The sequence below is a fragment of the Pseudopodoces humilis genome, chromosome 25, assembly GCF_049639895.1.
Source record: "Pseudopodoces humilis isolate 2021_Gansu_Grassland_sample_001 chromosome 25, ASM4963989v1, whole genome shotgun sequence".
In the NCBI taxonomy this organism is placed as follows: domain Eukaryota; kingdom Metazoa; phylum Chordata; class Aves; order Passeriformes; family Paridae; genus Pseudopodoces; species Pseudopodoces humilis.
Genome location: NC_142224.1, coordinates 584,185 through 607,178, shown reverse-complemented (window position 1 = coordinate 607,178; position 22,994 = coordinate 584,185). Strand labels below are relative to the sequence as shown.

The 22,994-nt window shown below is 51.0% G+C and overlaps 1 protein-coding gene across 6 annotated transcripts in view; it reads right to left on the bottom strand.

The window, feature by feature from the left end:
• Window positions 1-1,522: 1,522 nt before the first annotated feature.
• Window positions 1,523-22,994, bottom strand: part of ARHGAP32 (Rho GTPase activating protein 32) — a 238,162-nt gene continuing 216,690 nt past the window's right edge. For all 6 annotated transcript variants that reach the window (XM_088066735.1, XM_088066736.1, XM_088066738.1 and 3 more), the window contains 10 exons: window positions 20,491-20,635; window positions 19,782-19,864; window positions 17,502-17,609; window positions 16,099-16,244; window positions 13,881-14,082; window positions 13,038-13,183; window positions 12,075-12,149; window positions 10,651-11,502; window positions 9,153-10,012; window positions 1,523-8,082 (listed from right to left, as the gene is read on the bottom strand). In XM_088066735.1, coding sequence (XP_087922861.1) covers window positions 5,842-8,082; window positions 9,153-10,012; window positions 10,651-11,502; window positions 12,075-12,149; window positions 13,038-13,183; window positions 13,881-14,082; window positions 16,099-16,244; window positions 17,502-17,609; window positions 19,782-19,864; window positions 20,491-20,635 — 4,858 coding nt within the window. In that variant the 3' untranslated portion in view covers window positions 1,523-5,841. The remainder of the gene's footprint in view (window positions 8,083-9,152; window positions 10,013-10,650; window positions 11,503-12,074; window positions 12,150-13,037; window positions 13,184-13,880; window positions 14,083-16,098; window positions 16,245-17,501; window positions 17,610-19,781; window positions 19,865-20,490; window positions 20,636-22,994) is intronic.

Here is a 22,994-nt window from a genome sequence, read left to right as displayed (position 1 = left end):
CTGGAGAGCAGCAGTGCCCTGCCGAGTTCTGCAGGTCACTTCCTGGTGGGGATGCTCAGGATTTGGGGTGAGTGAGGCTGCTCGGCTGGACACACACAGGGGCTGCTCCTCAGGATGCTGAGCACTCTGCAGATATCTTCTAACACGAAAAAATTGAAAGGAAACCCATCCTTACACGTAAGGAGTTGCAAAGTGAGCAGAAACTGCTAGAAAGGAACATCATCATCCTTTTCAGTGGCCAGCTAGGTCAGGTTTGAGAGGCAAAGGCAGTCTAACAGCGCTGCCTGCTGGAAATTCCTCGGGAGGAAAAGCGATTCTGCGCCCTGGATTTTACCAGTCCTTTGGCACAATTTAAACCCGTCCTTCTCCCTTTTCTTCAACCTGCTCTGCCCACAAACCTCAGCTGCTCTGGACAGGCTGCCAGAGAGGGATGGAGTTTCCATCCTTACAGCAGTGGTTGAGAACTGTCTGCAACCGAGCTGCTCCCAGCGCTGCAGGGGCACCCGAGCCCTCTCCTGGTGTGTGCAACCCTGAGCCCGCAATTCTTGGCTCGCTGGGATCTCGGTGGAATTAAAGGAAATGCCCGTGGTGCTGCTTTTGGAGCACTTCAGGCCAAGCCAAGCTAAGCTGGGGATGTCACTTCTGGAGCTACTCCCTGAGGAAACACCGCTGGGGTTCATCCTCCTGCTGTTCCCTTACCCACCCAGCCCGAGTGTCCTGACCAGCCACCAGCACTTTAGTCAAGATGTGAATTTGTCTACTGAACTCAGAAGTCAAGATTTGCCAAGTCCTCCCATTTCTATTTGCCCCCTCTGAGGGCAGCTCTGGTCCTGGCTCTGGAAGAGCAGGAATTCCTGGCTCAGGCAGGAGGGGTGGGTTGCTGGGTTTTCTGGTGGGACCTTACAAGGACTGCAGCAGAGAGTCTGGATGTGCATTAATAAGCAGATCTGGACTGGAAAGTGAAGATTTGGGACCAGATGAGGCAAATATTTCCAAAGCCCTAATGCAGTCCCTCTCGATCACACAAAACCTCTGGGCAGAGCGGGACTGCACAGCAGGAGTCACCCCTGCCCCACAGGTCCATGAGCTGTGGGATCACCTGTCCTCCAAGGAGAGAAGAATTGGGCTGGTTTTATTCCTGGCAGCAGTTCTAAAGCCTGTAATATTTACTGGATGAAAAGACTGTGAGAGTTCCTTCTTACCATGTTAAAAATGTTTGAAATTCACTTCCTTTAATAATTTTTTTGCCATTAATTAACTATGAGCAGTATTACTGCGGTGCCCAGAATCCTTCCCAGCCAACTAGGAGGTGGCCTGTGCCATCTGTTTGTCCTGACTTCATCTGCCCTGTGCTTTCAGTGCCAGGGCCAGGCTGTTTCTGCTCATGCTGTCATGCTGGGTGAGAGGAAAGGGACACTCAAAGAGCCCAGGCAGGTTTATTTATTGTTAGGAAGCAGCAATGGGCACAGGTGGAATGGCACAGATAAGCCCAAGCCTTGGCATAGGAATTCAAAGTCACCTCCTTCATCCTTAGCTGCCTGCCAGCATCCCTCCCTCCAAGGCACGGCCCCAAGCTGGCTCTTCCCGTTTTGTTTTTTAAGTACACTGTTAATTAATGAGCCAGAGGAAAAAATACACACAGGCACACCTGAGTAGTTTTTAACCTGGCTTGATTAATGCTGTCAAGTTGCACATCTGAGTGTGAGCTCAGTGGGACTGTTGCTTTTGTTTAATACCACAAGACACCTCAGTCTGGATTGTTGCATTACAGTACAAATAAAAAACAGAAACAAAACCACATCTGCATCATACAGGGTGAGAAGAATATGAGAATTCTAAATATTTACAGAGAAGGGCAAGTGGGGAAACCACAAAAAATATTTACATAAAAATACATGAGCTTGTCGGCATATACATTTTACACCAGTTCACAAAAAAAGACACTCTATAAATTAAAGTGAAGGGAACTTCAAAGGTAACCCAAGACTTCCTGGGATGTTCCTCTCATGCGGCTCAGGGAAAGAAAAATCAAGTCTTCTACAGCAGGAAAATGAATGGCAAAACAACCCTTTTCTCCCCCCCTCCCTCTCCCCAGCTGGACAAGGCAGGACTCTGCACACGAGGAACTGTGGTGCTGGCTCACACCACACCATGCCTTTCACGTGGGACCTGGGGCTCTGGGGAAACAGGAACATGCCTAAGCCGCCACAACAAAGGGAAGGAAAACAATTTCTCACCCAGATTTCCTGACATTTAACACACCACTCGAGTCAATGCCCTGTCACCAGCCTGGGGGATGGCAGAGCACACTTGAGGTTCTGTCCCTTCTGGGGTCAAAGAGGAACAGGACGTTTTCAAGTCGGTTTTGGTTTTGTGTAGCAACTTACTACCACTGTGCAATCCTCACTGATCCCCCCAGTGGTGAGCAGGGGAGGGGGATCACTGCAAAGACATAGGCACAAAGTTGTGGGGGTGTTCTCAGAGATGCATATAGATATCACCTGATAAGACTCTGCAAAAATCAGAAATTAATGCTTTACGTAAGACTTCATAGGGGCCAAGTCCTCATTACTCACCTACGACTGCACTCCCCTTCCCAAGGAAGGTCTCCTGTGGGTCACGTCCTGCTCCAAAGCAGAGGTGAAAATCCAGAGCTGGAGCACACTCCTGGAGCTCCATTCCTGCATGCACTGGGAGACCCTCGTCTGGAAACAGAGGGAGTGACACCTGACGATGTGCCCATGTGAGGGAACTGCTGAGGAACAGAGCTGCTGTCACCTCGTGGGGATGTGGTTAGGCAAGGAATTACTGAGCCCGAGCACAACCGAACTTGGATTTGAGGATTATTTGCGATGCTGTCCCCTTGTTCTCTTCCCTCTGGGACACAGGACTGGGCTGTCACCATCCTCCAGCTCACCCACCTTAGACTCCTGGTGTCACCTCCCTGCCTCACTCTGATGCATGACACCCTTTCCAACCTCACCTATGAATTCTGGGGTTAATGAGAACATAAAACTCTGTAGGACCCGCAGACTGAGCCCAGAGCAGTGCATAGTTCACTGTATGGCTTGGCAGGGCGGGATCATGCAGGATGCTGCTGAAGCCGTGGGCAGGACACGATAAAACAAAGGTGTTGGTCTATGTTACTTGGGAAAAGCTGGTGCTTTCACCTTTTTAAATTCTGTACTGTGGCTCAGCAGTGCTGGACATGGGTTCTTGGAGAGCTTCCACCCTTGGAGCACAGCTGGCTGTGGCTGCGAGCCGAGGGGGAGATGGCTGGGAGTCACTGCTCTGCTGTCTTCTTCCTCTCATTCCCAAAAGGCTGTTTGCAGCAGCCCTCTGGGTTAGGGGTACAGGTGTGCACTTCCAGAAGCCCTTTGGGAAAGGTGCTGAAGGGTTTGTTTCCCATGGGATGAGCGGGTGCTTCGCACCTGGCACTTCACACAACGCAGGGAGAGCCCGGCTCGGCGGGAGCAGCACAGCACTGAGGAGCAGAAGCTGTCCAGGGATGGCACTTGGGCTCTACAGGGAGACAGTGGCTTCGAGCAGGAAAATCCAGAGGCGTTTACAATTAGTAGGAGCTGGGACCAGCCCCTCATAGTGGCAGGATAGTCCTGGCTGACGTAAGGCCCAGGCAGAGGGAGGGGGAGGCTGCGGGGCACGGGGAGAGTTAAGGCTTTCATGGAGAGAGAGGTTGGACCTGCAGCTCTCATTACCTGAATCCCAAATAGCCTGAACCAAACACTTGTCCCTGCTTCAACCAGAGACCTGGCAGGTAATCAGGGGCTGAGGCTGGTCCTGGCCCTGGCACATCACAGTTCTGCTGGGAACACAGATAATCCAGCCTGGCTCCCGAGGAAGCGGGGCACCTCAGCCTTTCTTGGGAATTACTGCCAGTGGAGACAGGGTGGCTCACCCAATGGCCTCTTTCTGTGCAGTTCTGTCAGTTTTCCTTAAAAGAAAACATTACAAAAAGCATTCCCTCACCAAAAACCCCAACCCCTCTACCTGGGAATTCCTCACAAGGAGATTGTGGTAACCTGGATCACAGTGCTGCTTTTTTCTTTCTTTTTTTTTTTTTCATTCTTTTCTCTTACTGCCAGACTTTGTTCCGTAACATGTGAGAACTCTTCTAAACAAAATGCTTAAAACACCAGCATTGCACAATAAAATAGAACCAGAAGGTAGTTACTGAAACAGCCCCAGACAAGGCTCCAAAGTTAAAAGAAGCAAACAGCTACAGAGTAGTCAGCAACTAGAAGCAGGTTTTCCTTAGGATTTAAAAGTCCAAAAATAGCCATGAAACTTTTTGTTCAAAAAAACCCCACCTAGCAGCCATGTGCTAACTGCAGGACTTCCAGGTTTTTCATAAAACATTAAAGATTCAAAACAGGTAGAGAAGTTATTCAACCACACGGAACAAGAATGGCCTTGGAATTTATCAGTGAACATTTAAAAACTGCTAAATCTCCAGTATTGCTTGCAAGCCCTACCTAATGGAATGGGTGTGCTTTATTTGTACAGGGGGTGTGAGTTCTGGGGAGTCTGAGAGGCAGCATGAGGGACTGCCAGGTTGTTTTTACAATATCAGTTTTTCAACAGCTTGGACACTGTTTTTGGTGTATTTTAGAGGGCACTGGCCTTCTGTCCCTACTCACTGAGTACTGGGGGAGCTGTACCTGGGCACATCACAGCTCCCTGTGTGCCACAACTCCACAGGGATCTCTGCCCAGCCTGGAACTCAGGGGCTGCAGAGAATCTGGAGACCTCCAGCTTAAGCTCAGCAGGAGCACTCCCTGATGGAATTGCTGCAGCACCTGGCCCAGGGCAGCTGCTCATGCAGACGACTTATCATACACAGCTGGCAAGGTAGGCCCTGATTTACATAATGCTATAGACTTTTTAAAAATCTATTTTTCTAGTATTTTTTGCAGTGAGATGATAGAGTGTTGCCAGCCACAGGATGAAATGAGCTCATCTGGGCCAGATATCCTTGCAGCAAAGAGGAAAAGACTGGCATGGAACGGGTGTGCTGTTCCCAGCTCTGGGGGCAGGGTTCGGTGTAGTTTTGTATTTTATTTCTTTTGGTGTGAGAAATGCAAACCTGCCCTACATGGCTCCCACAGCTGGCCTCTGCTTACAACAGAGAAATGTGAAGGAAATGGACTGCTTGTAGGCAGAAGCAGATTGTTAATTAGCAAGAAATGTAACGAGCGTGTCATGTTCTGAGCTGGCTTCGGAGCCTACTCCACGGGCTTTAAGCCAAAACAGGCCCCCACCCAGCTCAGAGCAGCTGCAGTGGGTGCACTACACCCACAGGACAGGCAGGGCCTCAGCAAGGAGAGGATCCCTGGGGAGCCCTCCCCCAGCCCCACTCTCTGTGTAACTCCAAGGGGCTGAACTCTGAGGTTCCTCCACGGCCCTTTCCTGGGAACCAGCCTGGAGTGGGCAGCTTGCAGCAGCACAGAGCTGCAGGCACAACCCACTGTGCACAGCCCATCACACGTGGGACCATGGCTGTGGAGAGGAGCAGCAGCGTCACATCTGGGAAGGGAAAACTCCTTCCCTTCCTGCCCCAACAGCATCTGTATCAGCCCTACCCCGCCTCTGGCAAAACCTGTGCTCCAACAGCCTGCCCTGTCCTCCCAGGTGGCTCAAAACTACATGAAAATCTATAGCTCTACTACATAAAAACAGTGAGTGGGGGCTGGGGGAGGGCTGGGGGGGGATTTTCTTTGCTCACTGGGGCAGGGTTGGGGAGGTTTTTTCCATCACTGAAAAAATAAAACAGTCCACTGTCCAGCAGAGGCTGCTTAGACTCTATCCCTCATCCCCCCCAGCTCACTCGACATGCACCTCTGTCTCAGGCCTCTGCAGACACAGCTCTGTGGGGAGGAAGGCTCCCTGCCCCAGTGCCGTGGCGTAAGTTCTGCTGTGCACGTGGGGGAAGCCGGGGGGCATGAAGCCCCCTGCCCCAGCATAGCCCCCTCTTTGGTGCTGAGGCAGGGTGTGGTAATCCTCCAGATTATCGTACTGGGACACCACAGTCATCGTGCTTTGGCGCTTGCCCAGGGTTTGGTAGGGGTACAGCAGGGCAGAGTCCCTCTCCATGGGCTCGGGGTGCTCCCGCATCCGGAGGCTGTGGCTCCGCTCGGGCTTGGGTGGTGGTGCCACAGGAGGGGCAGCGTGTTCCTCCTCCTTGTAGCAGTCTCTGGAGTGCTTCTCCATGGACGCTCTGCCTCGGGGCCTCTCCAGGTCTGGCCTGTCCTCTGCCAGCCTCCCTTCCTTGTGGTTCAGCCTCAGCGTCTCCTGGCTGGCTGGGATGTACTTGCTGCCCGAGTGCTGGTAGCCCATGGGCTCAGAGGGCTCTGGGCCACCCTTGGGCCTGTACTCAGGATAGGGGGGCCCATTTTTGGGTTCGGAAGGCTGCCTGTGGTTCGCGTCCTGCTGCAAATGCGTCCTGTGCTCGCTGCTACCGCCACCTGGCTCGTGCATCTTCCTGTTCCGGATGCTGCTCTGCTTCTGGGGCAGGGACGGCTTCTCCGGCTGCCCGTTCCCATAGCCCCCGCCGTGGTAGTGGGCTCTGTCCAGCTCAGGCTCCGTGTGCTGCCCGTAGTAACGCTCATCCCCTTCGGGTGTGGCTGCCTTGGCTGGGTACCTGCCCTCCTTCCCTTCTGCCACCGTGAGCAGGCCGCTCTTGCCAGGATCCGATTTGCTGCGCAGGTGGATGGCGTCAAGACCCCCCAGCTCGTCCTGCAGCAGCGGGGCCACGTTGTCATACTGGGACATGAGGGGCCCTTTGACCTTCTGGCGCGTGCGGCTCTCGCGGCGGATGGACTGCATGCGGTACTTCTCCATGTCCTCCAGGTCCCAGGACATGTACATGTGCTTGATGTCCGGAGCGGGGGGCACGTCCCTGCTCACGAAGCTGTGCTCTTTGCCCAGGTGATTGATGAGCCCTGCCCGGGGGTAGGCAGCCAGGCTGGGGTAGCGGTACAGCCCCTTGCCCTGCAGCCGGGATGTGTAGGGGCCGAACTCGCGGCTGGGCAGGCCGTGAAAGGGCCGGACCCGCACGGTGCTGTAGGGATCCAGGTCATAGAAGCTCCCGTCGGCCGCGGCGTAGTAGGGGGAGCCGGAGGAGCTGGAGTAGGGACTGTAGCGATAATGGACCCGCCCGTTCTCAAAGTAAGGCTGGAGCTGCGTGACGTGGTAGTCAGAGTGGGGCTGATACGGCTTGTACTGGTAGAGGGGGCGTGGGCAGTACATGGGCTCGTCGTCCGGGGGCACCTCTGTGCGGGAGATGGGCACGGAGCGGATGGCGGCGGCGGCGGCAGGGCTGGGCACGTGCAGCGACTGCACCCTGCGGATGGTGGGGTACGGGGGGGCCTCCTCGGCGTAGCCAGTGCCCCGCAGCCCCGTGGGGCTCACAGAGGACACGAAGTCAGTGCGGCCGCGGGGCTTGGGGTGCAGGCCCGTAGCAGAGCCCTTGCCCTGCGTGCCATAGGAGCCGTAGCGTGCGCCTGCGGCCACGGGTGGCTCCGGGCGGGGCGGGTAGGGCTGGTGCTGCTCGGCCTTGCTGTGGTAGCCGTGGGCAGGGACGCTCTCAGGCCGGTACTGGTGCTTGGCGTGCGGGTAGCTGTCAGGCCCCAGGGGCTCGGGAAGGCTCTCCGGCTTGGGGTGCGGCACGTACACCGGCTGCAGCGATGAGTGCTTGGGAGGCGGCGGTGGCGGCGGCGGCAGCAGCGCCTCCTCCACAGAAGAGGCCAGCATAGAGGAGGCCAGGAAGGAGTGGTAGTTGGAGTTGTTGATGGTGTCCGTGTTGTTAGAGTGCATGGCCGCTGCGATCTTGCTCTCCAGCGTCCTCACAGGTGGCACGGGCGGGGTGAAGCTGTAGGAGGAGGGAGCAGGGACTGATTCGGAGCGCAGGTGCAGCGGGGGGGCCCTCATGCTCTCCCGAGGCTTTTCCAAGTGGCTCTGGTGGCCTGTGGGCATGGAAGAGGAGCCACGGGCACTGGAACTGCTCTCAGAGACAAAGCCAGGCGCGGATTCCGGAGGCTTTTCAGGTGCAGCAGTGCTCCACATCTGCAGGGAAGAAAGCAGACAGTCAGGGACAAGCAGCTCTGTAGTTAGAACATCCCAGACACTTGTACCAATCAGCTCCATTCCAGCATGTCTGTGCCTGGATTTTGTTTGCTTGGGAAGGACAGACATGTAGATTCCCTCTCATGGGCAGGCCATGATGCCACTGACAGATTTTGGGACCCACCACAACTGGCATGCTCTGCAAATGCCAAACCAGAGGAAAAGGAGGAGGTGTCTGTCTCTTCACATGGTGCCCTCATTGTTTCATTAGGTGGTCTGCTTTTAAATGTCTGATGTTAATGAAAATGTTCCTGGATTTAACCTCCTCAGGCCCTAGTGAGCAGATCTGGAAGGGCAGCGGAGCAGAAATTCCTGCCTTAAATGTGGCTGTGGGGCTTAGGATGGGCTAGGGGCTTTGGATTTCTGACAGAACACTTCCATGTTTCAATCTGGCACAAGAAATCTGACCTGCTTTGTTTAACAGAATCATTGAGGTTGGAAGAGACCTCTGAGACCATTGAGTCCAACCTGAGACTGATTCCCCCCCTTGTCACCAGCCCAGAGCACTGAGTGCCATGTCCAGTTGCCCCTTGGACACCTCCAGGGATGGGAACTCCACCAGCTCCCTGCGCAGCCCTTCCAGCACCTAATCACCCCTTCTAATCACCTTTCATTCTGTGAAGAAATTCTTCCTGTTGTCCAACCTAAACCTCCTCTGGTGCAGGTTAAGACTGTGTCTTCTCATCCTGTCGCTGACTGGACAAGAGCCTAACCAGGATGCTGGAAGAGGTCCTTATCAGAGGATGCAAAAATTCTTCTTTCTGAGCGTTCTGAACTAATGATCCCTTTGTCAGCTTCCCCTGCAGATACTTGTGTCCTTAAAACCAATGGGAGTGGGTATTCTGATATGTTCACTTAGGAAAGCAGCACAAGATTTCCTGCACGGCTGTGTCTGTTCCACCCACATCACTCCTGGTGTCCTGTAAATGCCCCCCCCTTGCCATTTGGATCTGGACCGACGTTCCCAGTGCTCAGCATTTCAGAGGAGCTGTGCAGGGAGCAGCACGTACCTGCCCAGAGCCGCTGGGTGCTTTGGCCGCTGGCACCTGTCCCACGGCTGCCTGGTGCTCCTGTCTCTGTGCTGGGGCCGTGACCGTGCGAGGGACGGTGCCATCTGCCTGGGGGGCGGCCCCGGGCGGGGCGCGGGGCTCGGCGGCCGTGCTGGGGAGGGTGCTCAGGTACGGCACCGCGGCCGGAGCACCCTTGTCCCCGGCTGGACCCACGGAGGGAGACTGCAGCTTGTCCTCGGCCGCGCAGGGAGCGTGCAGCTTGTCCCCAGCCGGGCCCACGCGCAGCTGGGGCTGCTCCACAGCCGCCTCCGTGCCGGGCAGCTCCTGCTCCGGCAGCGCCCCTGGGCCGTGGAGGGCCGCGTGCTCCCAGTCCCCCGCGAGGGCCGCCAAGGGCTCCTTGTCCCCCGCTCTGCCGGGGTGGAAGCTGCACTGCTCCTGCTCCACATCCCTGCTGCCAGGTGTGTCCCCGGGCACGCCGGTGTGGAGAGGCGGGGCCTCCTGGCCTCCAGGTGCGCCGGGCGGGTGGTTCTGCTCCCCGGCTTGGCAGTCCTGCTCTAAAGGTGCCCCGGGCTGGAAGTGCAGGCGGTTCTCGGGCAGAGCAGTGAACAGGTGGAGCTTGTCGGGAGCACCCGCAGAGAGATGGAGTTTTTCTAAAGCTGTGCCAGCTTCAGCCTCTCCATAATTTGTGCTTTCAGCATGAGCATCTCCTGGCCTTTTGTGGGACTGGGCGGATGCTTGCTGTGCGGACTCGGCTAACGCTAGGGCCAGCATGCGCGCTGCGTTTTTCGGAGGAGGAGGAGGGATAAGAGACACAGAACTGACAGGAACAGGATCCTGGGGGGAGTCGAGGGCAACTGCTCCTAATGGGGGGAAAATTGAGAGAGAGAGTGATTTTATGTTACCCAATATGGAGAGTGACCTTAACGACTATTATAAAAAAATAGATGCTCTCCACACTTTCACAGTGGCAGTTCCTTCTGATGTGAAACACTTGTGTCTCACAGGCAAATGCTGCTCGACAGCACAAAGTTCATCACAAAGAGGAAAAAACCCAAGAGATTGTCTAAAGGCTCCTCTTGCATTTCTAGAGAGGTAGGAAGGAGGTAGCAGAGAATGAGATACCCTTACACAATTTTGATCATAAGGTTTTAGGTGGAAAGGTCCCTTCTTCGAGTGTTGGCAGATTTTTAATCTAAAAAAGGAAAGTCTTAGATGGTCTATTGGCTGAAATGATTGAGAAGGACATGCTAGAGATTTTCACGCATGACAGGATGGGGGGAAAAAAAAGCAGAATATAAAGCATTATGGAAATTATCCGAGATTTGTGTGATGTTGGGGAGAAGGAGGAGCCTAAGACTTTACTGATCTGCACAGCCCTGCAAGACACTCGTGACCAGAACTGATGGGCAATCCCCTCTCCTAAAGGCACGCAGAGGACAGTTCTGAGAGCAGCTCCCCTTTGGAACTTAAAGAAAGAATGGAGGAAAATGCACTGTACCTGGCTGGGTGTGTCCACTGGGTACAGTCTTAGTCTGACTGCTTGGCATGGCTCTCTCCCCTTCTTCTGGAAACTCTGCTTTACAAGCAGCCACTAGCTGGGGATGCTGCAGCTCTTGGTGGGCTCCTTCCCCTGTTCCTGTTTCACTGTTTTTCAGGGGCAAGGACATCTGAGTTGGGGACCTGTTTGTGATCTCAGTGATGCCAATCTCTTTGCTCCAGCTGGAAGCAGAGGAGTTCCTGGATATGGTGGGCACTCCTCCCATGGCCTCTGGCACACGGCTGGGCAGCACAAAGGAGGTGGGTTCTGTGCTCAGTGGTGGAGATTTGATGGGTTTTCGGGCTGTCTTGGGTGAGAAGCTGGGGGGTTTGCAGGGCTGCTCTTCTGTGGGGCTCAGGTCCAGTGTAAAGAAGGGACTCATCTTCTCCTGGAAAGGGGACACTGGTTCAGAGCTCGTGGCACTGCCTGGGGTCTGGGACTGGCTGCCTGATTCTAAATCCTTCTTGAGCAGGCTCGGCTTCTCCTTATTAGTATCGATGGACTCCATCAGGGAGGTGCTGCTGTCCAGGCACTCGGACTCTGCCTGGGGGGGGCTGCACTGGAAGGACATGGGGTCAAAGTCCAGGCTGGCGACACCGATGTCCGGCGGGCTGAGGTCCACATCCTCCGAGGAGCGGGGAGAGATGAGGGCAGGGACGTGGATGAGCCCCTCGTCCCCGTCACTGTCATCATGGGGGAGGTTGTCATAGGAGTTGCAGCGGTTCATGTTCCCCAGGAGATCCCCATTGAAGGAGGCAGACAGGGCATCGCTGCTGGACCTGGGCCTTCTGGGCCGAAACAGTTTGGATTCACCTGGAAGCAAGGAGACACTGTGGGTTAGTGACAAAACCTCCTGTCCAGGACGCCAGGCCCAGTGGGGGCAGTCAGAGCAGTCCTAAGGCAGCCAGAGACTCTCCTGGTGATCTCTGCACACAGAGTAACATGGTTGGCAGTGACTGCTCATTCCGTTTGCTTAAACTCTTTTACACCACTTGCCAGGCATGATTTAGTCTGAAACTAAGCTGTGTGCACAAGCAGAGAAGCTTTAAACGTGCTGAAGGCCATTCTCAGCAAGCACTTTCCTTCACAATGCTGTCCCGTCAACCTCGAAATAGCAAGGGGAGGAGCCAAGGAACAAACATGTAGCGCCAGCTACACCAGAGCAAGAGGTTTGCTTTTTTTAACTTTAAAAGCAGGAAAAGCCATGAAAAGCATTTCTGTGAGACCCATCTGTGCTGGGAGCAGAAAGCTGCTTCATCATTTAGTAAGTTCAGCTTCCCCTGGAGGGGTGGAAAATTTGCCCTGTTGAATATCTAGAGCCAGAGATGTCAAAATGCCTCCCTTAATGCCCATTCCTTGCAAGTGCAGGTAGGATTTTTCCTTACCATCCACAGCATGCAGGGAGGTGAGGGACTCTTCACTCTTGGCCGAGCGGAGCGTCCCACTGTCTCCTCGTCCTCCTGAGGGAAGGAACCACAAAGGGAAAGGATCGGTTAGGAAAAGGGTTTACATTTAGCTGGATTATCGTGGCAGGAAAAACACAAATGCATTTCTAGTACCAACATCACTGTTCTGAGAGTAATTTTGTTTTGAAGGTGGGTTTCTGATTCTCATTTTACCTGGAAATGGTGACCGACCCAAGTGGTCACTGCTGCAGGTGACATGCTGGGAAGCAACTCCCCACAGGCAAAACATCTCAAAAAGGGGGAAAGAAGGAACATTTAGACACCCTCTTTTATGGGCACTAAACAAGTATAATTTCAGTTTCTGAGGAGACAGTCCTGAAGGGCGTCATAGAGAGTGTGAGGACTGTGAGGGTAAGAATTTAAAGATCGACCTGGGAGATGAGGGGATAAAAGTTCTCCTGGGCCCATTTTGGGATTTGTGGTGTGTTTTACTGCAAAAACACACTGTTGCTATTTTTAAGTTTGGAAAGAGACAGAAAATTTTATAAAGGCTGAGAATCCCACCTACATATCCTGGCTGTGGCTACAAAGGGTTGGCTGCCTACTCTGGTAGAGCTTTTGGAATGTGAAGGTGCCTTTCCCTCATTTCATCTTCTGAGAGCAGCAAGGGGAACCAGAACTATTCTCATTTCATAATGAGAGTGTCAGAAGGAATTATCCTGTGACTCATTATGCAACAGCCACATCTTGTCTTTCCAAAGCTGTTCCAAGCAAAGCACAGAGATGTGAACCCCTGCAGGCTCCAGAGCTGTCTGAGATCCACTGGGAAAGAACAGCTACTGGAGGTGTCATGCATGGCTTGAACGCTAGAAGGAGATAAAAGCCCACTGGAAACATCACCCTGCAATGCTGAAAACCCCAGGTTTTGGAAGGGGCCCTCACCTGCCAGGGCTATGGCTTTCATTTCCGAGGGCTCGCTGGGGTTGCGCTGCAGTTTGCGCTTGGACACAGAGGAGGATTTTCCCAGGTTGAAGAAGGAACGCCAGCTCCCCACTGGAGACTTCTTCATCTTGCTTGGAGGCCTTTTCCTGGGGAGAGAACACATGGATAGAAGTGGGGCTGCAGCTCAATCCTGGCTGCTTGTTATCGGCACTCCCTGCTTTCTGCTCAGAAACTCCTGGTTTCTGCATGGAAACTCCCTCTTTTCCACAGCTGAGGATTTTTTCATTCTTCCAGCTCAACCCTAAAGTGTTCCTGTGTAAATTCCCCCAACCTCTGCAAAGCAGCTGCAGTGCAGGTGAGGAAAGGCTCTTCCTAGCCCGGTCCAGCAGCCAAGGGGATGGATTTCATGCAAGAAGCCCCAGCTCTCTGGGAAGCTCAGCAGCCATAAAGATATTCAGAAGCATCTGTCACTCCTACTATAAAACCACCTTAGGGTCTTCCACTGCCATATTTAATTTCTGGTGTCCTCAAGCCTGTCCAACTGCTCCACTTCAAGGGAACCTCGATTTGTGACAGGCACGTAGTCCTGGAAAACCCCAACACAGACAACATGGATTTATACATTAAATGATATCCCTGCTGAAAACAAGAGGGAGTGAAGCACAAATTATATGGCTAAACTTAGACCACTGATGTGAGCCAAATCCTCCCAGAGTCCAAGGCAGGTGCAAAACTGGCTACAATACTTTACATATAGAACAAGTCTCAAGTCAATATAAGCAAATTCTTGCTATATTCAAAACAACAGTTATGACACATGCTGGAAAGGAAACTTGTCCCTACCTTTCAGAAGGGAAGTCAATGACTGTGTGGAATTTCCCCTGCAAAGCTGCTGGGCCTTCTCCCACTTCGATGTACTTGCTGTCTGCCACAATGGGAGAGTTGATCTGGGCCTGTGTCCGTGCCTGAGCCTCCTCCAGTGTGAGCAGCTTCGTGGAGGGGGAGGACACCAGCAGAGACTTGGGCCGGGATAAAGAGCTGTGCCCTGCAAGGGAAAACCACAGTCAACAGGAGAGTCAGCAAACGGCAGTGCAGAGATCAAAGCTCAGCTCTGCGTGTCTAGGGAGGTGCTGTGTTTTTCTGAACCTTTCTTATTCCAGCCATTGAAAGATGTGGACAAAATGTGGTCACAATGTCACATGCAGATACATTGATGACTGAAAGAATAATGGCTTACTCTATTAAAAAAAAAAGCAGAGGGAAGCAGTTAGGATGGGAACCTTTGTGACATACTTTCCTTCATCTGTATGCAACAGCCTGTAAAGAAAATGTTTTTCCTTTGTATAAAGCCTTATTGATTTCACCTCTTGGTGCAGCTTTTTTTTTTTTTTCCTAAAGCCATATGTGAGTAAAGTTTCTCCGAGCCAAAGTGCACCTGGACACAGCAAACAGAATCTGCTACGTGTCCTGCCCATGGCCTTTACAGCTTGTGCCTGGTTTTGGAGACGAATCTGTAAAATCTGAAAGTAGCTGCTTCTGACTCCTGCTGCTGACAGCTTCAGTGGAGAGATCACAGGGAGCCCGTTGTATGAGCAGCGCTCCTGTGTCTGCTTTGCCTCTTGTACAGGTGTTTCTAGGGCTATTCCCAGGTGAGTTCAGGGCTGTTGGGGAGAACATCCTGCTTGGTCCAATTCCACAGCTGTCCCTGGAGCAGCACAGCTCTGTGTGAAGGATGCATAGTCTGGGGAGGTGTGGGAACTGTAAATGCTGTCCTGGGTTAAGTTTGGATTAAAACAGGTTTGGTAGCACCACCTGCCCCGCTCACAGGCTGGGGGGAGCTGTGCTCACCCCCAGAGGCTCCCAGGAAGCCATTCTGGAATGCAGAATTCCTGCACTTAGCCAACCCAGCAGCCTGACCCTCCACCCTGCCAGGTCTGTGTCAAAGCCACTGCATGCAAATGATCAAGTCATTAAACAATTAGCTGAATTTACATGGGCCATTCTAAGCCTGGATAATCATCTGGCTGGGATTCTGAGCATGCTTATCCTCCTTCCCCTGGCAGAGTCAGCCTGCTGGGGCTGGCACTGCTCAGCCAAGCTAACCTCTGGCTTCCACGGACTTAGAATTGTCCTGCAGCAGGAGAAAAATCTGGACTTGGATCAACTCTGCCAGCCTGAGCAGAGGTGGGGTTTGTTTAAAAGAAGGGAGCAGCAAATACAGAGGAAAATCAGCTCTCTGCAGTCCCCAGGTGGTGGTAAATGCGATGGCTGTGCACGTTGCAGGCAAGGGCAGGTTACAAAGGCAGATGGTGCAGCCTTAATGCTGCTTAGGAGCAGGAACTGCTTGTGGCAGCAACACTAACACAGAGAATAAACTTTCCTCCTGGTGCAACTCTGCTCCTTCTCAATGGAACAGATATATGGTCTCAGTTATTCAAGGCAATTCGTAGGCTCCAAGGCTGGATGATGTTCCAGGTGCTCCAGCTTCATTCCTCATTCTAAAGCAACACCAGCCTGAGCTGTGTGGCTGCTCAGCCCTGCTCAGGGGCCCACAAGGGCTGTGCAGAGGGAATAACCAGCACAGGAGATATCAAAATATCCCTTTAAGAGCGAGATTTAAGTTTCTTAGCCTCAACATTACTGAATGCGGAGAGATTGCTTTACACCAGTTTGTTCCTATTGTGTTCTAAGGTATGGACGAGGGCAGACAGATATAGCTCCAATGGGTAAGTATGCAGAAGCATCAGTAAAGATGGCTTTAAAAAGGAGAGAGAGCAGGGGAGACAAAGATTTAAGTGATTCCTTGCAACTTCTCAGTGGTAGGACATAAAAGTAGAAGTCAAATATTCATCTCTGCATTCCTGTGGGGCATCCTTGGCTTCTAAGAAAGGTACTGACAGCAATTTCTAAAACCAGGCAATTTCTGTCTGGATTCTGACATCTCAACCCAGAAATATGTCCTCTAGGTTAAAATAAAAACATTTCCATGTCCCAGAGGAGGCTCAGGCAGCCATCAAGTGCTGCTGTTCCTACCCGAGTGAAGCGAGCACAGAACACACACCTGCCCCGTCGCGGATGACGGAGCTGAGCTTGGAGCTGAAGAGCACATCCACGTGGTTCAGGATGAACTCCACCACCACCGACTGGATCCGCACCTCCATGAAGGCGGCAGTGCCGCTGAAGCAGGCAGACTCGATCTGCTTGGACCTGCAAAGGGACACCTGGTGAGGGAAGAGGCTCCTGCTGGGGGAGGCCTGGGCACCTGTGGGGCCACCGGGCCTGGGGCTCGGGCAGAAAAGGCTTCAGGGCAGTTCTGGGGTTAAATCTCAGGAATGCTCACAAATGATCACTGACTGGGGATTTACGGCCAAACTTCAGATCCGGGCCCTATCTTGCTATCTTACTGATAGGGCAAGAGGAACACTGGGCTGGGAGGAAAAGGGAGTGTGAAACAGGTCAGAATTGAGGTTAATACACTGAACACCCAAAATGAAGAGCTGTTTGTTAATTCATTTCTATGTCTGGCACAGTTTAAGGCAGTGCTGTTGTACAAACCTGCTGTGGCCTCTAAGAGGATTTTCCCTCGAGCAGGGAATGTCTCCAACTGATCCTGCTGAGTGAACGCCCCAGGACTCACCGAAGCAAACTCAAACATGAGGTCACTCCACTGCCTGTGGGAGAACTGCCAGAAAGAAGGGCCCACCTGCATGGACTGGGAGTGTCCAAGGCCAGGTTGGACAGGGCTTGGAGCAACCTGGGAAAGCAGAAGGTGTCCCTGCCCACAGCACGGGGTGGCACTGGATGAGCTTTCATCTTCCTCCCAACCCAAACCCTTCTGGGATTCCACGATGAACTGCACACTCAGATTTCTCAGGTTGGTAACAACAGCAGTTCAGAAATCAGTACAATAAAGAGTAGGGTGGTATTCTTTTTTTCTTTTAAAGTAAAATTTTTAAGTTACACCATTAATTTTAAATGCCCTAACATGCAGATACAAAACAGATTTATCCAAGATAATTTCTGTAAGTTTGAATTCTTGCAGCCAAAAGCTGTCAAATTAGACTCTAGGGACTTACGCAGTGGGAAATCAGTGATGCCACTGTAGAAATTTTCCTGGATGATCAAGGACACATCAGTCTCATCTAACCAAGACAGGAGAAATTATCCTCTAAAAGAAGGTTGAGGGAATTCTTCCTTGTCACTACTGACAGAACTGCAGCCATTGGAACTGTGTTGTGTGAGACAGGATAATACAGGGCCTGTTTTACATCACTAGGTCAGGAACTTGCTTGCTGATCTTAAATCCTGCTTAGAATAATTTCCCATATTTTACAGGAGAAGAGTGCACTGGGTGAAGAAAGGAAGAGCTCTTTCCAGCTGCTGAAAGCTGGGATCTTCTGGAGTACCTGTTTTTTATGAATGCAAACATTTATCTTGTATTGAAATGGGAAAATCCCAGAATACCTGAGGAGGTTTGGAGCCCAGACAATGGCCAAGTTCTTGGTGTGCATATTTGTGATGGAGCAATAATCAGCCAGACGAGCCAAGTGTCTCATTAGGAACTCCAGTGTCCTGGAAAACAGAAGAGAGGCAAATGTTCAGCACCACTGAGCAAAGCCAGGCTGTGATCCACAGAACAAACCCAGCTCATTATTTCCTTTTGGTTTGACAGCTCTCAGAAAGGAAGGCTGAACTCCTTCCCCTCAGCCCCATGGTGGACCTGCCTTTGGCAATGCTGACACAGGCTGGGGTGAATCTCTCCTGACTTGTCCAGGCTCAAGGAAATGACAGTTACAGCAAAAAACACTTTGCAGGTATATGAGAATCATGAGGGGCTGCTCAGAGATGTGTGGGGAAGGATGTGGAATGCTAATCCTGGCATGGGGGAAGCATTGATTTAGACACCCCAGGATACTGAAAACCAGCCAACTGTACCTGAGTTCTACTTGGGAAATTCCTGGTTGCAGGTTTCTTAGAGGTGGCTAAGGAAGGTTAAACTTCAGAGGCTTCTGTTCACATTAAAAAATGGTGGGTTTTGTATATTTGTATATAAACACTGTTGTGTTTAATACATGCTGGGGAGAAGGGAGCAGGAGGTGGCAGTGAAAATGCTGCTGGTACCCTCCTGGTCTGTCTCACAGCCTATCCTTATTTTGTGGGGGGAAGTGAGTTGGAGCAGAGAGGGTGTTTGGGGCTCAAAATGCCAAGAACAGACAAGACTGGAAGTGAAGAAAACAGCTCTGGCTGGAAACCAAACAGACACCTCCTGCCTGCAACTATCTGCTATCACTGAATAGCAGAAAAATGAAGTGTTTTTTTCCTTTTTCCAAGCAAACCCAAGGAAATAAGAGCAGCACCCTGTGACCTACAGCATTCTACATCCAGCTGCTGGCTGTGCCCCCTCTCTGAGATCAATGTGCTGCTGGTACCAGCACCCAGTTTAACCAGCCCCATCAAGTAAAAATCATTTCAGGGAAAAGGTGAATGGAAAAGAAGGAGATCAGTTTATTTTTTAAAGGGCCATACCCCCTCAATTAACATCAATATTGCAATTAGTTACTACAACATATGCAGCTGTTGCACCAACTAACCTTATTTAAAGAGCAAGTAACACAGCTGTAGTTTATAACACATCACTTAAATCACAGTTAATTTCTATAATTAGCTATCTATGCCACTCATTGCAATCGTCCAGCTAATCACCACACATCACAGTAACTGAAATTTAAACATTTATTGGCAGAAATGTCTATAAATAGTTATCAATAGCTGTCCTCATGTGTTACACCTGACCCCTTAGACCTGCAGACTAACATACATTATAAAAATCAATTGATGACTGTAATGAACTATTCTAATTAGGTATCAATAGCCAAATACCGCCTGCATTCACCCCAAATTGTCACCTAAACCACTGGGACACATCAGGGGAGCTGTCCCAGCCAATTAAAATAGTTACCCATCTGTAAGTAACTTCCACCATATGTTGTCATGAGCTCTTTCTACCAATTACAATTCACAATTAGTGAATGCTACTTACCATGCATCACTAGTTATTAATATTAATGGATCATTAGCATACAGAATTCTGTATAGTTATTAAAGCAAATCCCCAATACCAATTTGTCTGATGCCTTTTCACCATACCCTGCCATAACTTTTAATGCTAAAGACCATTAAAATGTTGTTCTTAGTCAAGACTCACTACCACACAGCATGAATTCTTATTACTACTAATTAACTTAAATACAGTATTTCACTGGCGATTTTTAAACACCATATTATGCTACCCTAATATCTAACACTAATATAATTAATTAAATCAGTTATTCTCAGAGCATTGTTGTTATTTGCTAGTTACTATTATTGCAGAGAGGGGCAAACTGGAGACAAAGTACAGTTGACCTAATTTGACTGAAGGCCTGAGCAATCTTTTGGCTATATTTCACTTTTTTTCAAAGTAGTCTTTGCACTGGTATTATGCCCCCGACACAATAAAACTGCTTCCTTACTCTGACATAACAAGCTCCTATTTCCCTCCTAGATGGCATTTCCAAGCATGTGAAGTAAGACCATGTTTAGTGTACAGTGTAAGTAAGGAGCTAATTAAAACACAAATCAACTTTCTACAGCCATAACCATTTCAGTGTTCAGGGGCAGAGTGTGGCTGTCTAGAGAAGGAAACTGGAATTACAGAATTCCTCTTGTACAAAATGCCCACAAGACCCCAAAGGCTCCACTCACCTGTAGTGGGGAGGGGGCAGCTGCTGGATCACATCGTGGATCTTAACCAGCCTCTCCTCATCTGTAGCAGCAGAAACAGCATCCTGGAACGAGGCAGGAAAGGATTTAGCTGCAAATAAACCCCCAATGTACCAATCTTAGCAGTGAGGTGGGTTTTGTTACTCTTCTTCCCCCTGGGTGAGAGGTCTGTCCTGGGGACAGCACAGCATATGGATCATGTAAGGAAGGTCACGTAAGTCATGACCTGGGGAATATTAATGGCACGGAGAATTCCTACAGAAGACTCAGAGCAGCATTTGCTTCCAATCCCATTCCTGGGAAATGGCAAATGAGAGGGGAATTCCTGCAAAGCATGGGAAGTGTGCTGGGGACCTTCTGCTGGGACCCCATGAGTGGAACCAATACAGGGTGGCACAGGGGACAGAGGCACCTGTGAGTAGCCTAAAAGGGGCACAGAAAAGGCCCCTCAGACCCTGGGGCACTGCCAGCCCCTTTGGAATGGCAGGATGGAATCATGAGTATGGGCAGCACAGTGTCAGGCTGGGAATTTTGTTGACACACCCTTCTGATGGCTCTAAAAACCCCAACTGAGGCAGAGCAGATAGTGAGGGAAGTGTGTGGAAGGCAGGTCCAGCCTCCAGGACTTCTCTGCTGTCTCAGCTGAAGCCCCACTGAAGGGGGAGGTGCCCCACATTTGCCTCACACTTACTGAGAACTTCTCGTAGAGCTGGTAGGTGAGCAGGGGGTTGGGGAGCTCACGGAAGTACAGCTTGCACAGGGAGCCCACACAGTGGATGTCCTGGATGTAAATGTCCTTGGTCAGGTCAGGAATCTGCTCCGAGTCAAACTCGTGGCTGGCAATGAGAACAGAGAAATGGGTAAAGGGGTTTGAGGAGGAGGAATGAAATCAAACCCAGCACAAATTACAGCAAGGCTTTCCTGACAGACAGGAAAAAATAAACACTTAGTCACCAAAGCCACATGACCCACAGTTGTGGGGCAGCCAGTGGGGTTATTTTCCAAAAAAGAAACTTTTTTTTTTCCTAATAAAGCATTTTCAGTTAGTTTTACCACCAACTGGCTGCAATCTCTTTTGCTGCACAAGGGCTTTTCACAAAGTCTCCAGAGAACATCTTCCAAGACCACAAGAACTACTTTAACTCCCAAGGGCTGTGACTGGGATTGCCCATAGGAATGATGAAAGTTGCTGTCCCTCTGCATTTCAAATGCCTGGAAATGGCAATGGTAAAGCCTTGCCAGCAGCACTTCCATCAGCAGCACATGGAAACCAGTGAGTGCAGGAATTCCTGGTGGATAAGCTGGTGAGCTGAGCCTGCCTCTGCTACAGGGAGAAGACAGCCAGGAACCACATGAAGAAAACCCCATAGTACTCCCCTTGGTTTTCAGCGAGAGAAAAACCTCCAGTCACCAATGTTTATGAAATAAAAGCTGAGCTCAGAAGGCCGAGGGCTGGCTTGCTGCTGGAATATGTGCTGGGAAGTGCTGTTTCCAATTAGCAGGATACTCTAGGGGGATTAGAGTGGTAAGCCAGGCCCTGGGAGTGGAGAACCTCGGGGTCCCTGCCGGAGTCTTTAGGCTGCTCACAGCCATGGGGACTCATTCTGTCAGCACTGCAACCACAGCTGGGGCTGGGTGTGCTGGCCCATCCCCATCCCTGGCCTGTCCCCCACCCAAAGCTGGCAGGTTATGCCCAGAGGGTCACACCACCCCTGAGCTCACCCTGCCTGAGGAGCAGAATGTGCCCAGGGCACCAGGTGTGTTTTTAACTGAGCCCTCCTGGGATCAGGATGAGCTCCTTCCATCCTGGACACGGACACTGCTTGCAGGAAGCCTTTCAGTCCCCCCAGGCAAGGGGCAGGAGAGATCCCCACCTTCCCAGGGTGAACAGCCCATCCCTTCCTCACTCTGAAGACAGCAGAGGAGGAAAGGAAGGATTCCATTTTCCACACCCCCAGTGCTCAGCACACACCACTTCCACAGGCACCTTCTAACTCACCCCATGCTCACGTTTGGGACAGAAACTCAGCTCCTGGACTTGGCTCTACAGAAAAGCTCAGGAAGGCACCAGCACACCCCACACAGATTCACTCAGCCTGGCTCAAACTCCCTGTCCATATCTTGCCCTACTCCAGCAGTTTTTCCTAGGAATAAAGCTCACACTGTGTCAGATATTCCCCTGCAGAACTAAGTATGGAGGGAAGAGAGGGATGCCCCACTACATTCAACCCTCCTTCTCTCTGCACTCGCTGTTTCCAGAGCTACATGTTATTCTTTCTGTCACAAAGGAAGAATTTGTTAGGTCAAGAACAACTCCACACCCCTCAAAAAGATCCAGGACACCAGGATACAGGGACCAACACCCCAAATCAACAGTGGCTGTTTGCCCACCTGCCAAAAAATAAAGGCAGCTACTGCCGTACTGGAGAGCCAACCTCTGTCCTGTGGAAATCTCCCATGTGGAATAAATTCTTTAACCTTCTCTCCAACCAAAAAGCCCTTTAAATCCAGGAGATCCAGTTTTTCTATGGGAAACCTATGCACAGTGATTCATTTATAATGATACTGCAGCCTCAGCTTTGGAATGAGCATAATGCCCTGTTGATACAGCTGGGAACTGCAGCAAGATGCATCCTACATTCATCAAACACTCAAAACCTGTAGTGATTTACATGAACAGGACAGTGTCAGTAAGTTATGCCATGTACTCCCTTTTGTCTTTGGAACATCTCAGAAACCTGGAAAACAGGCTGTCACTTCATTCTCTGCACAGAACAGGGAATGATGCCGTTACAATTTTAGAAAAACATCTTTAAAGCACCTTTGATACACAATGAAGAAGAAAATGGTCTTGGCAACACAAAAGGGGAAAAATGGACTAGGGCAGAGATTAGAAGGATGGTCCAGCACAAGTCAAAATGGGGAATAAAGGGATATAACTGAAGTAATGGCAAATGTTTTTATCAGTCACAGCCTTTAAATCCTGTATATCAAAACCTTGGGACCAGATTTTTAAAATGGGACTTGCTGGGGTAAGAAACAGGATTAATCTGAACCAGAACAAACCCGTCCAATCCAAGGGTTTGAACAGTCACTGTACCAGCTCAAGCCTGCCCACTGAACTGGGGGACAGCTGGTACAAAAAAGATATTCTGCTCATAGCAAATAGTCCTGTGCTGCCTCTGTCAGGCTGTG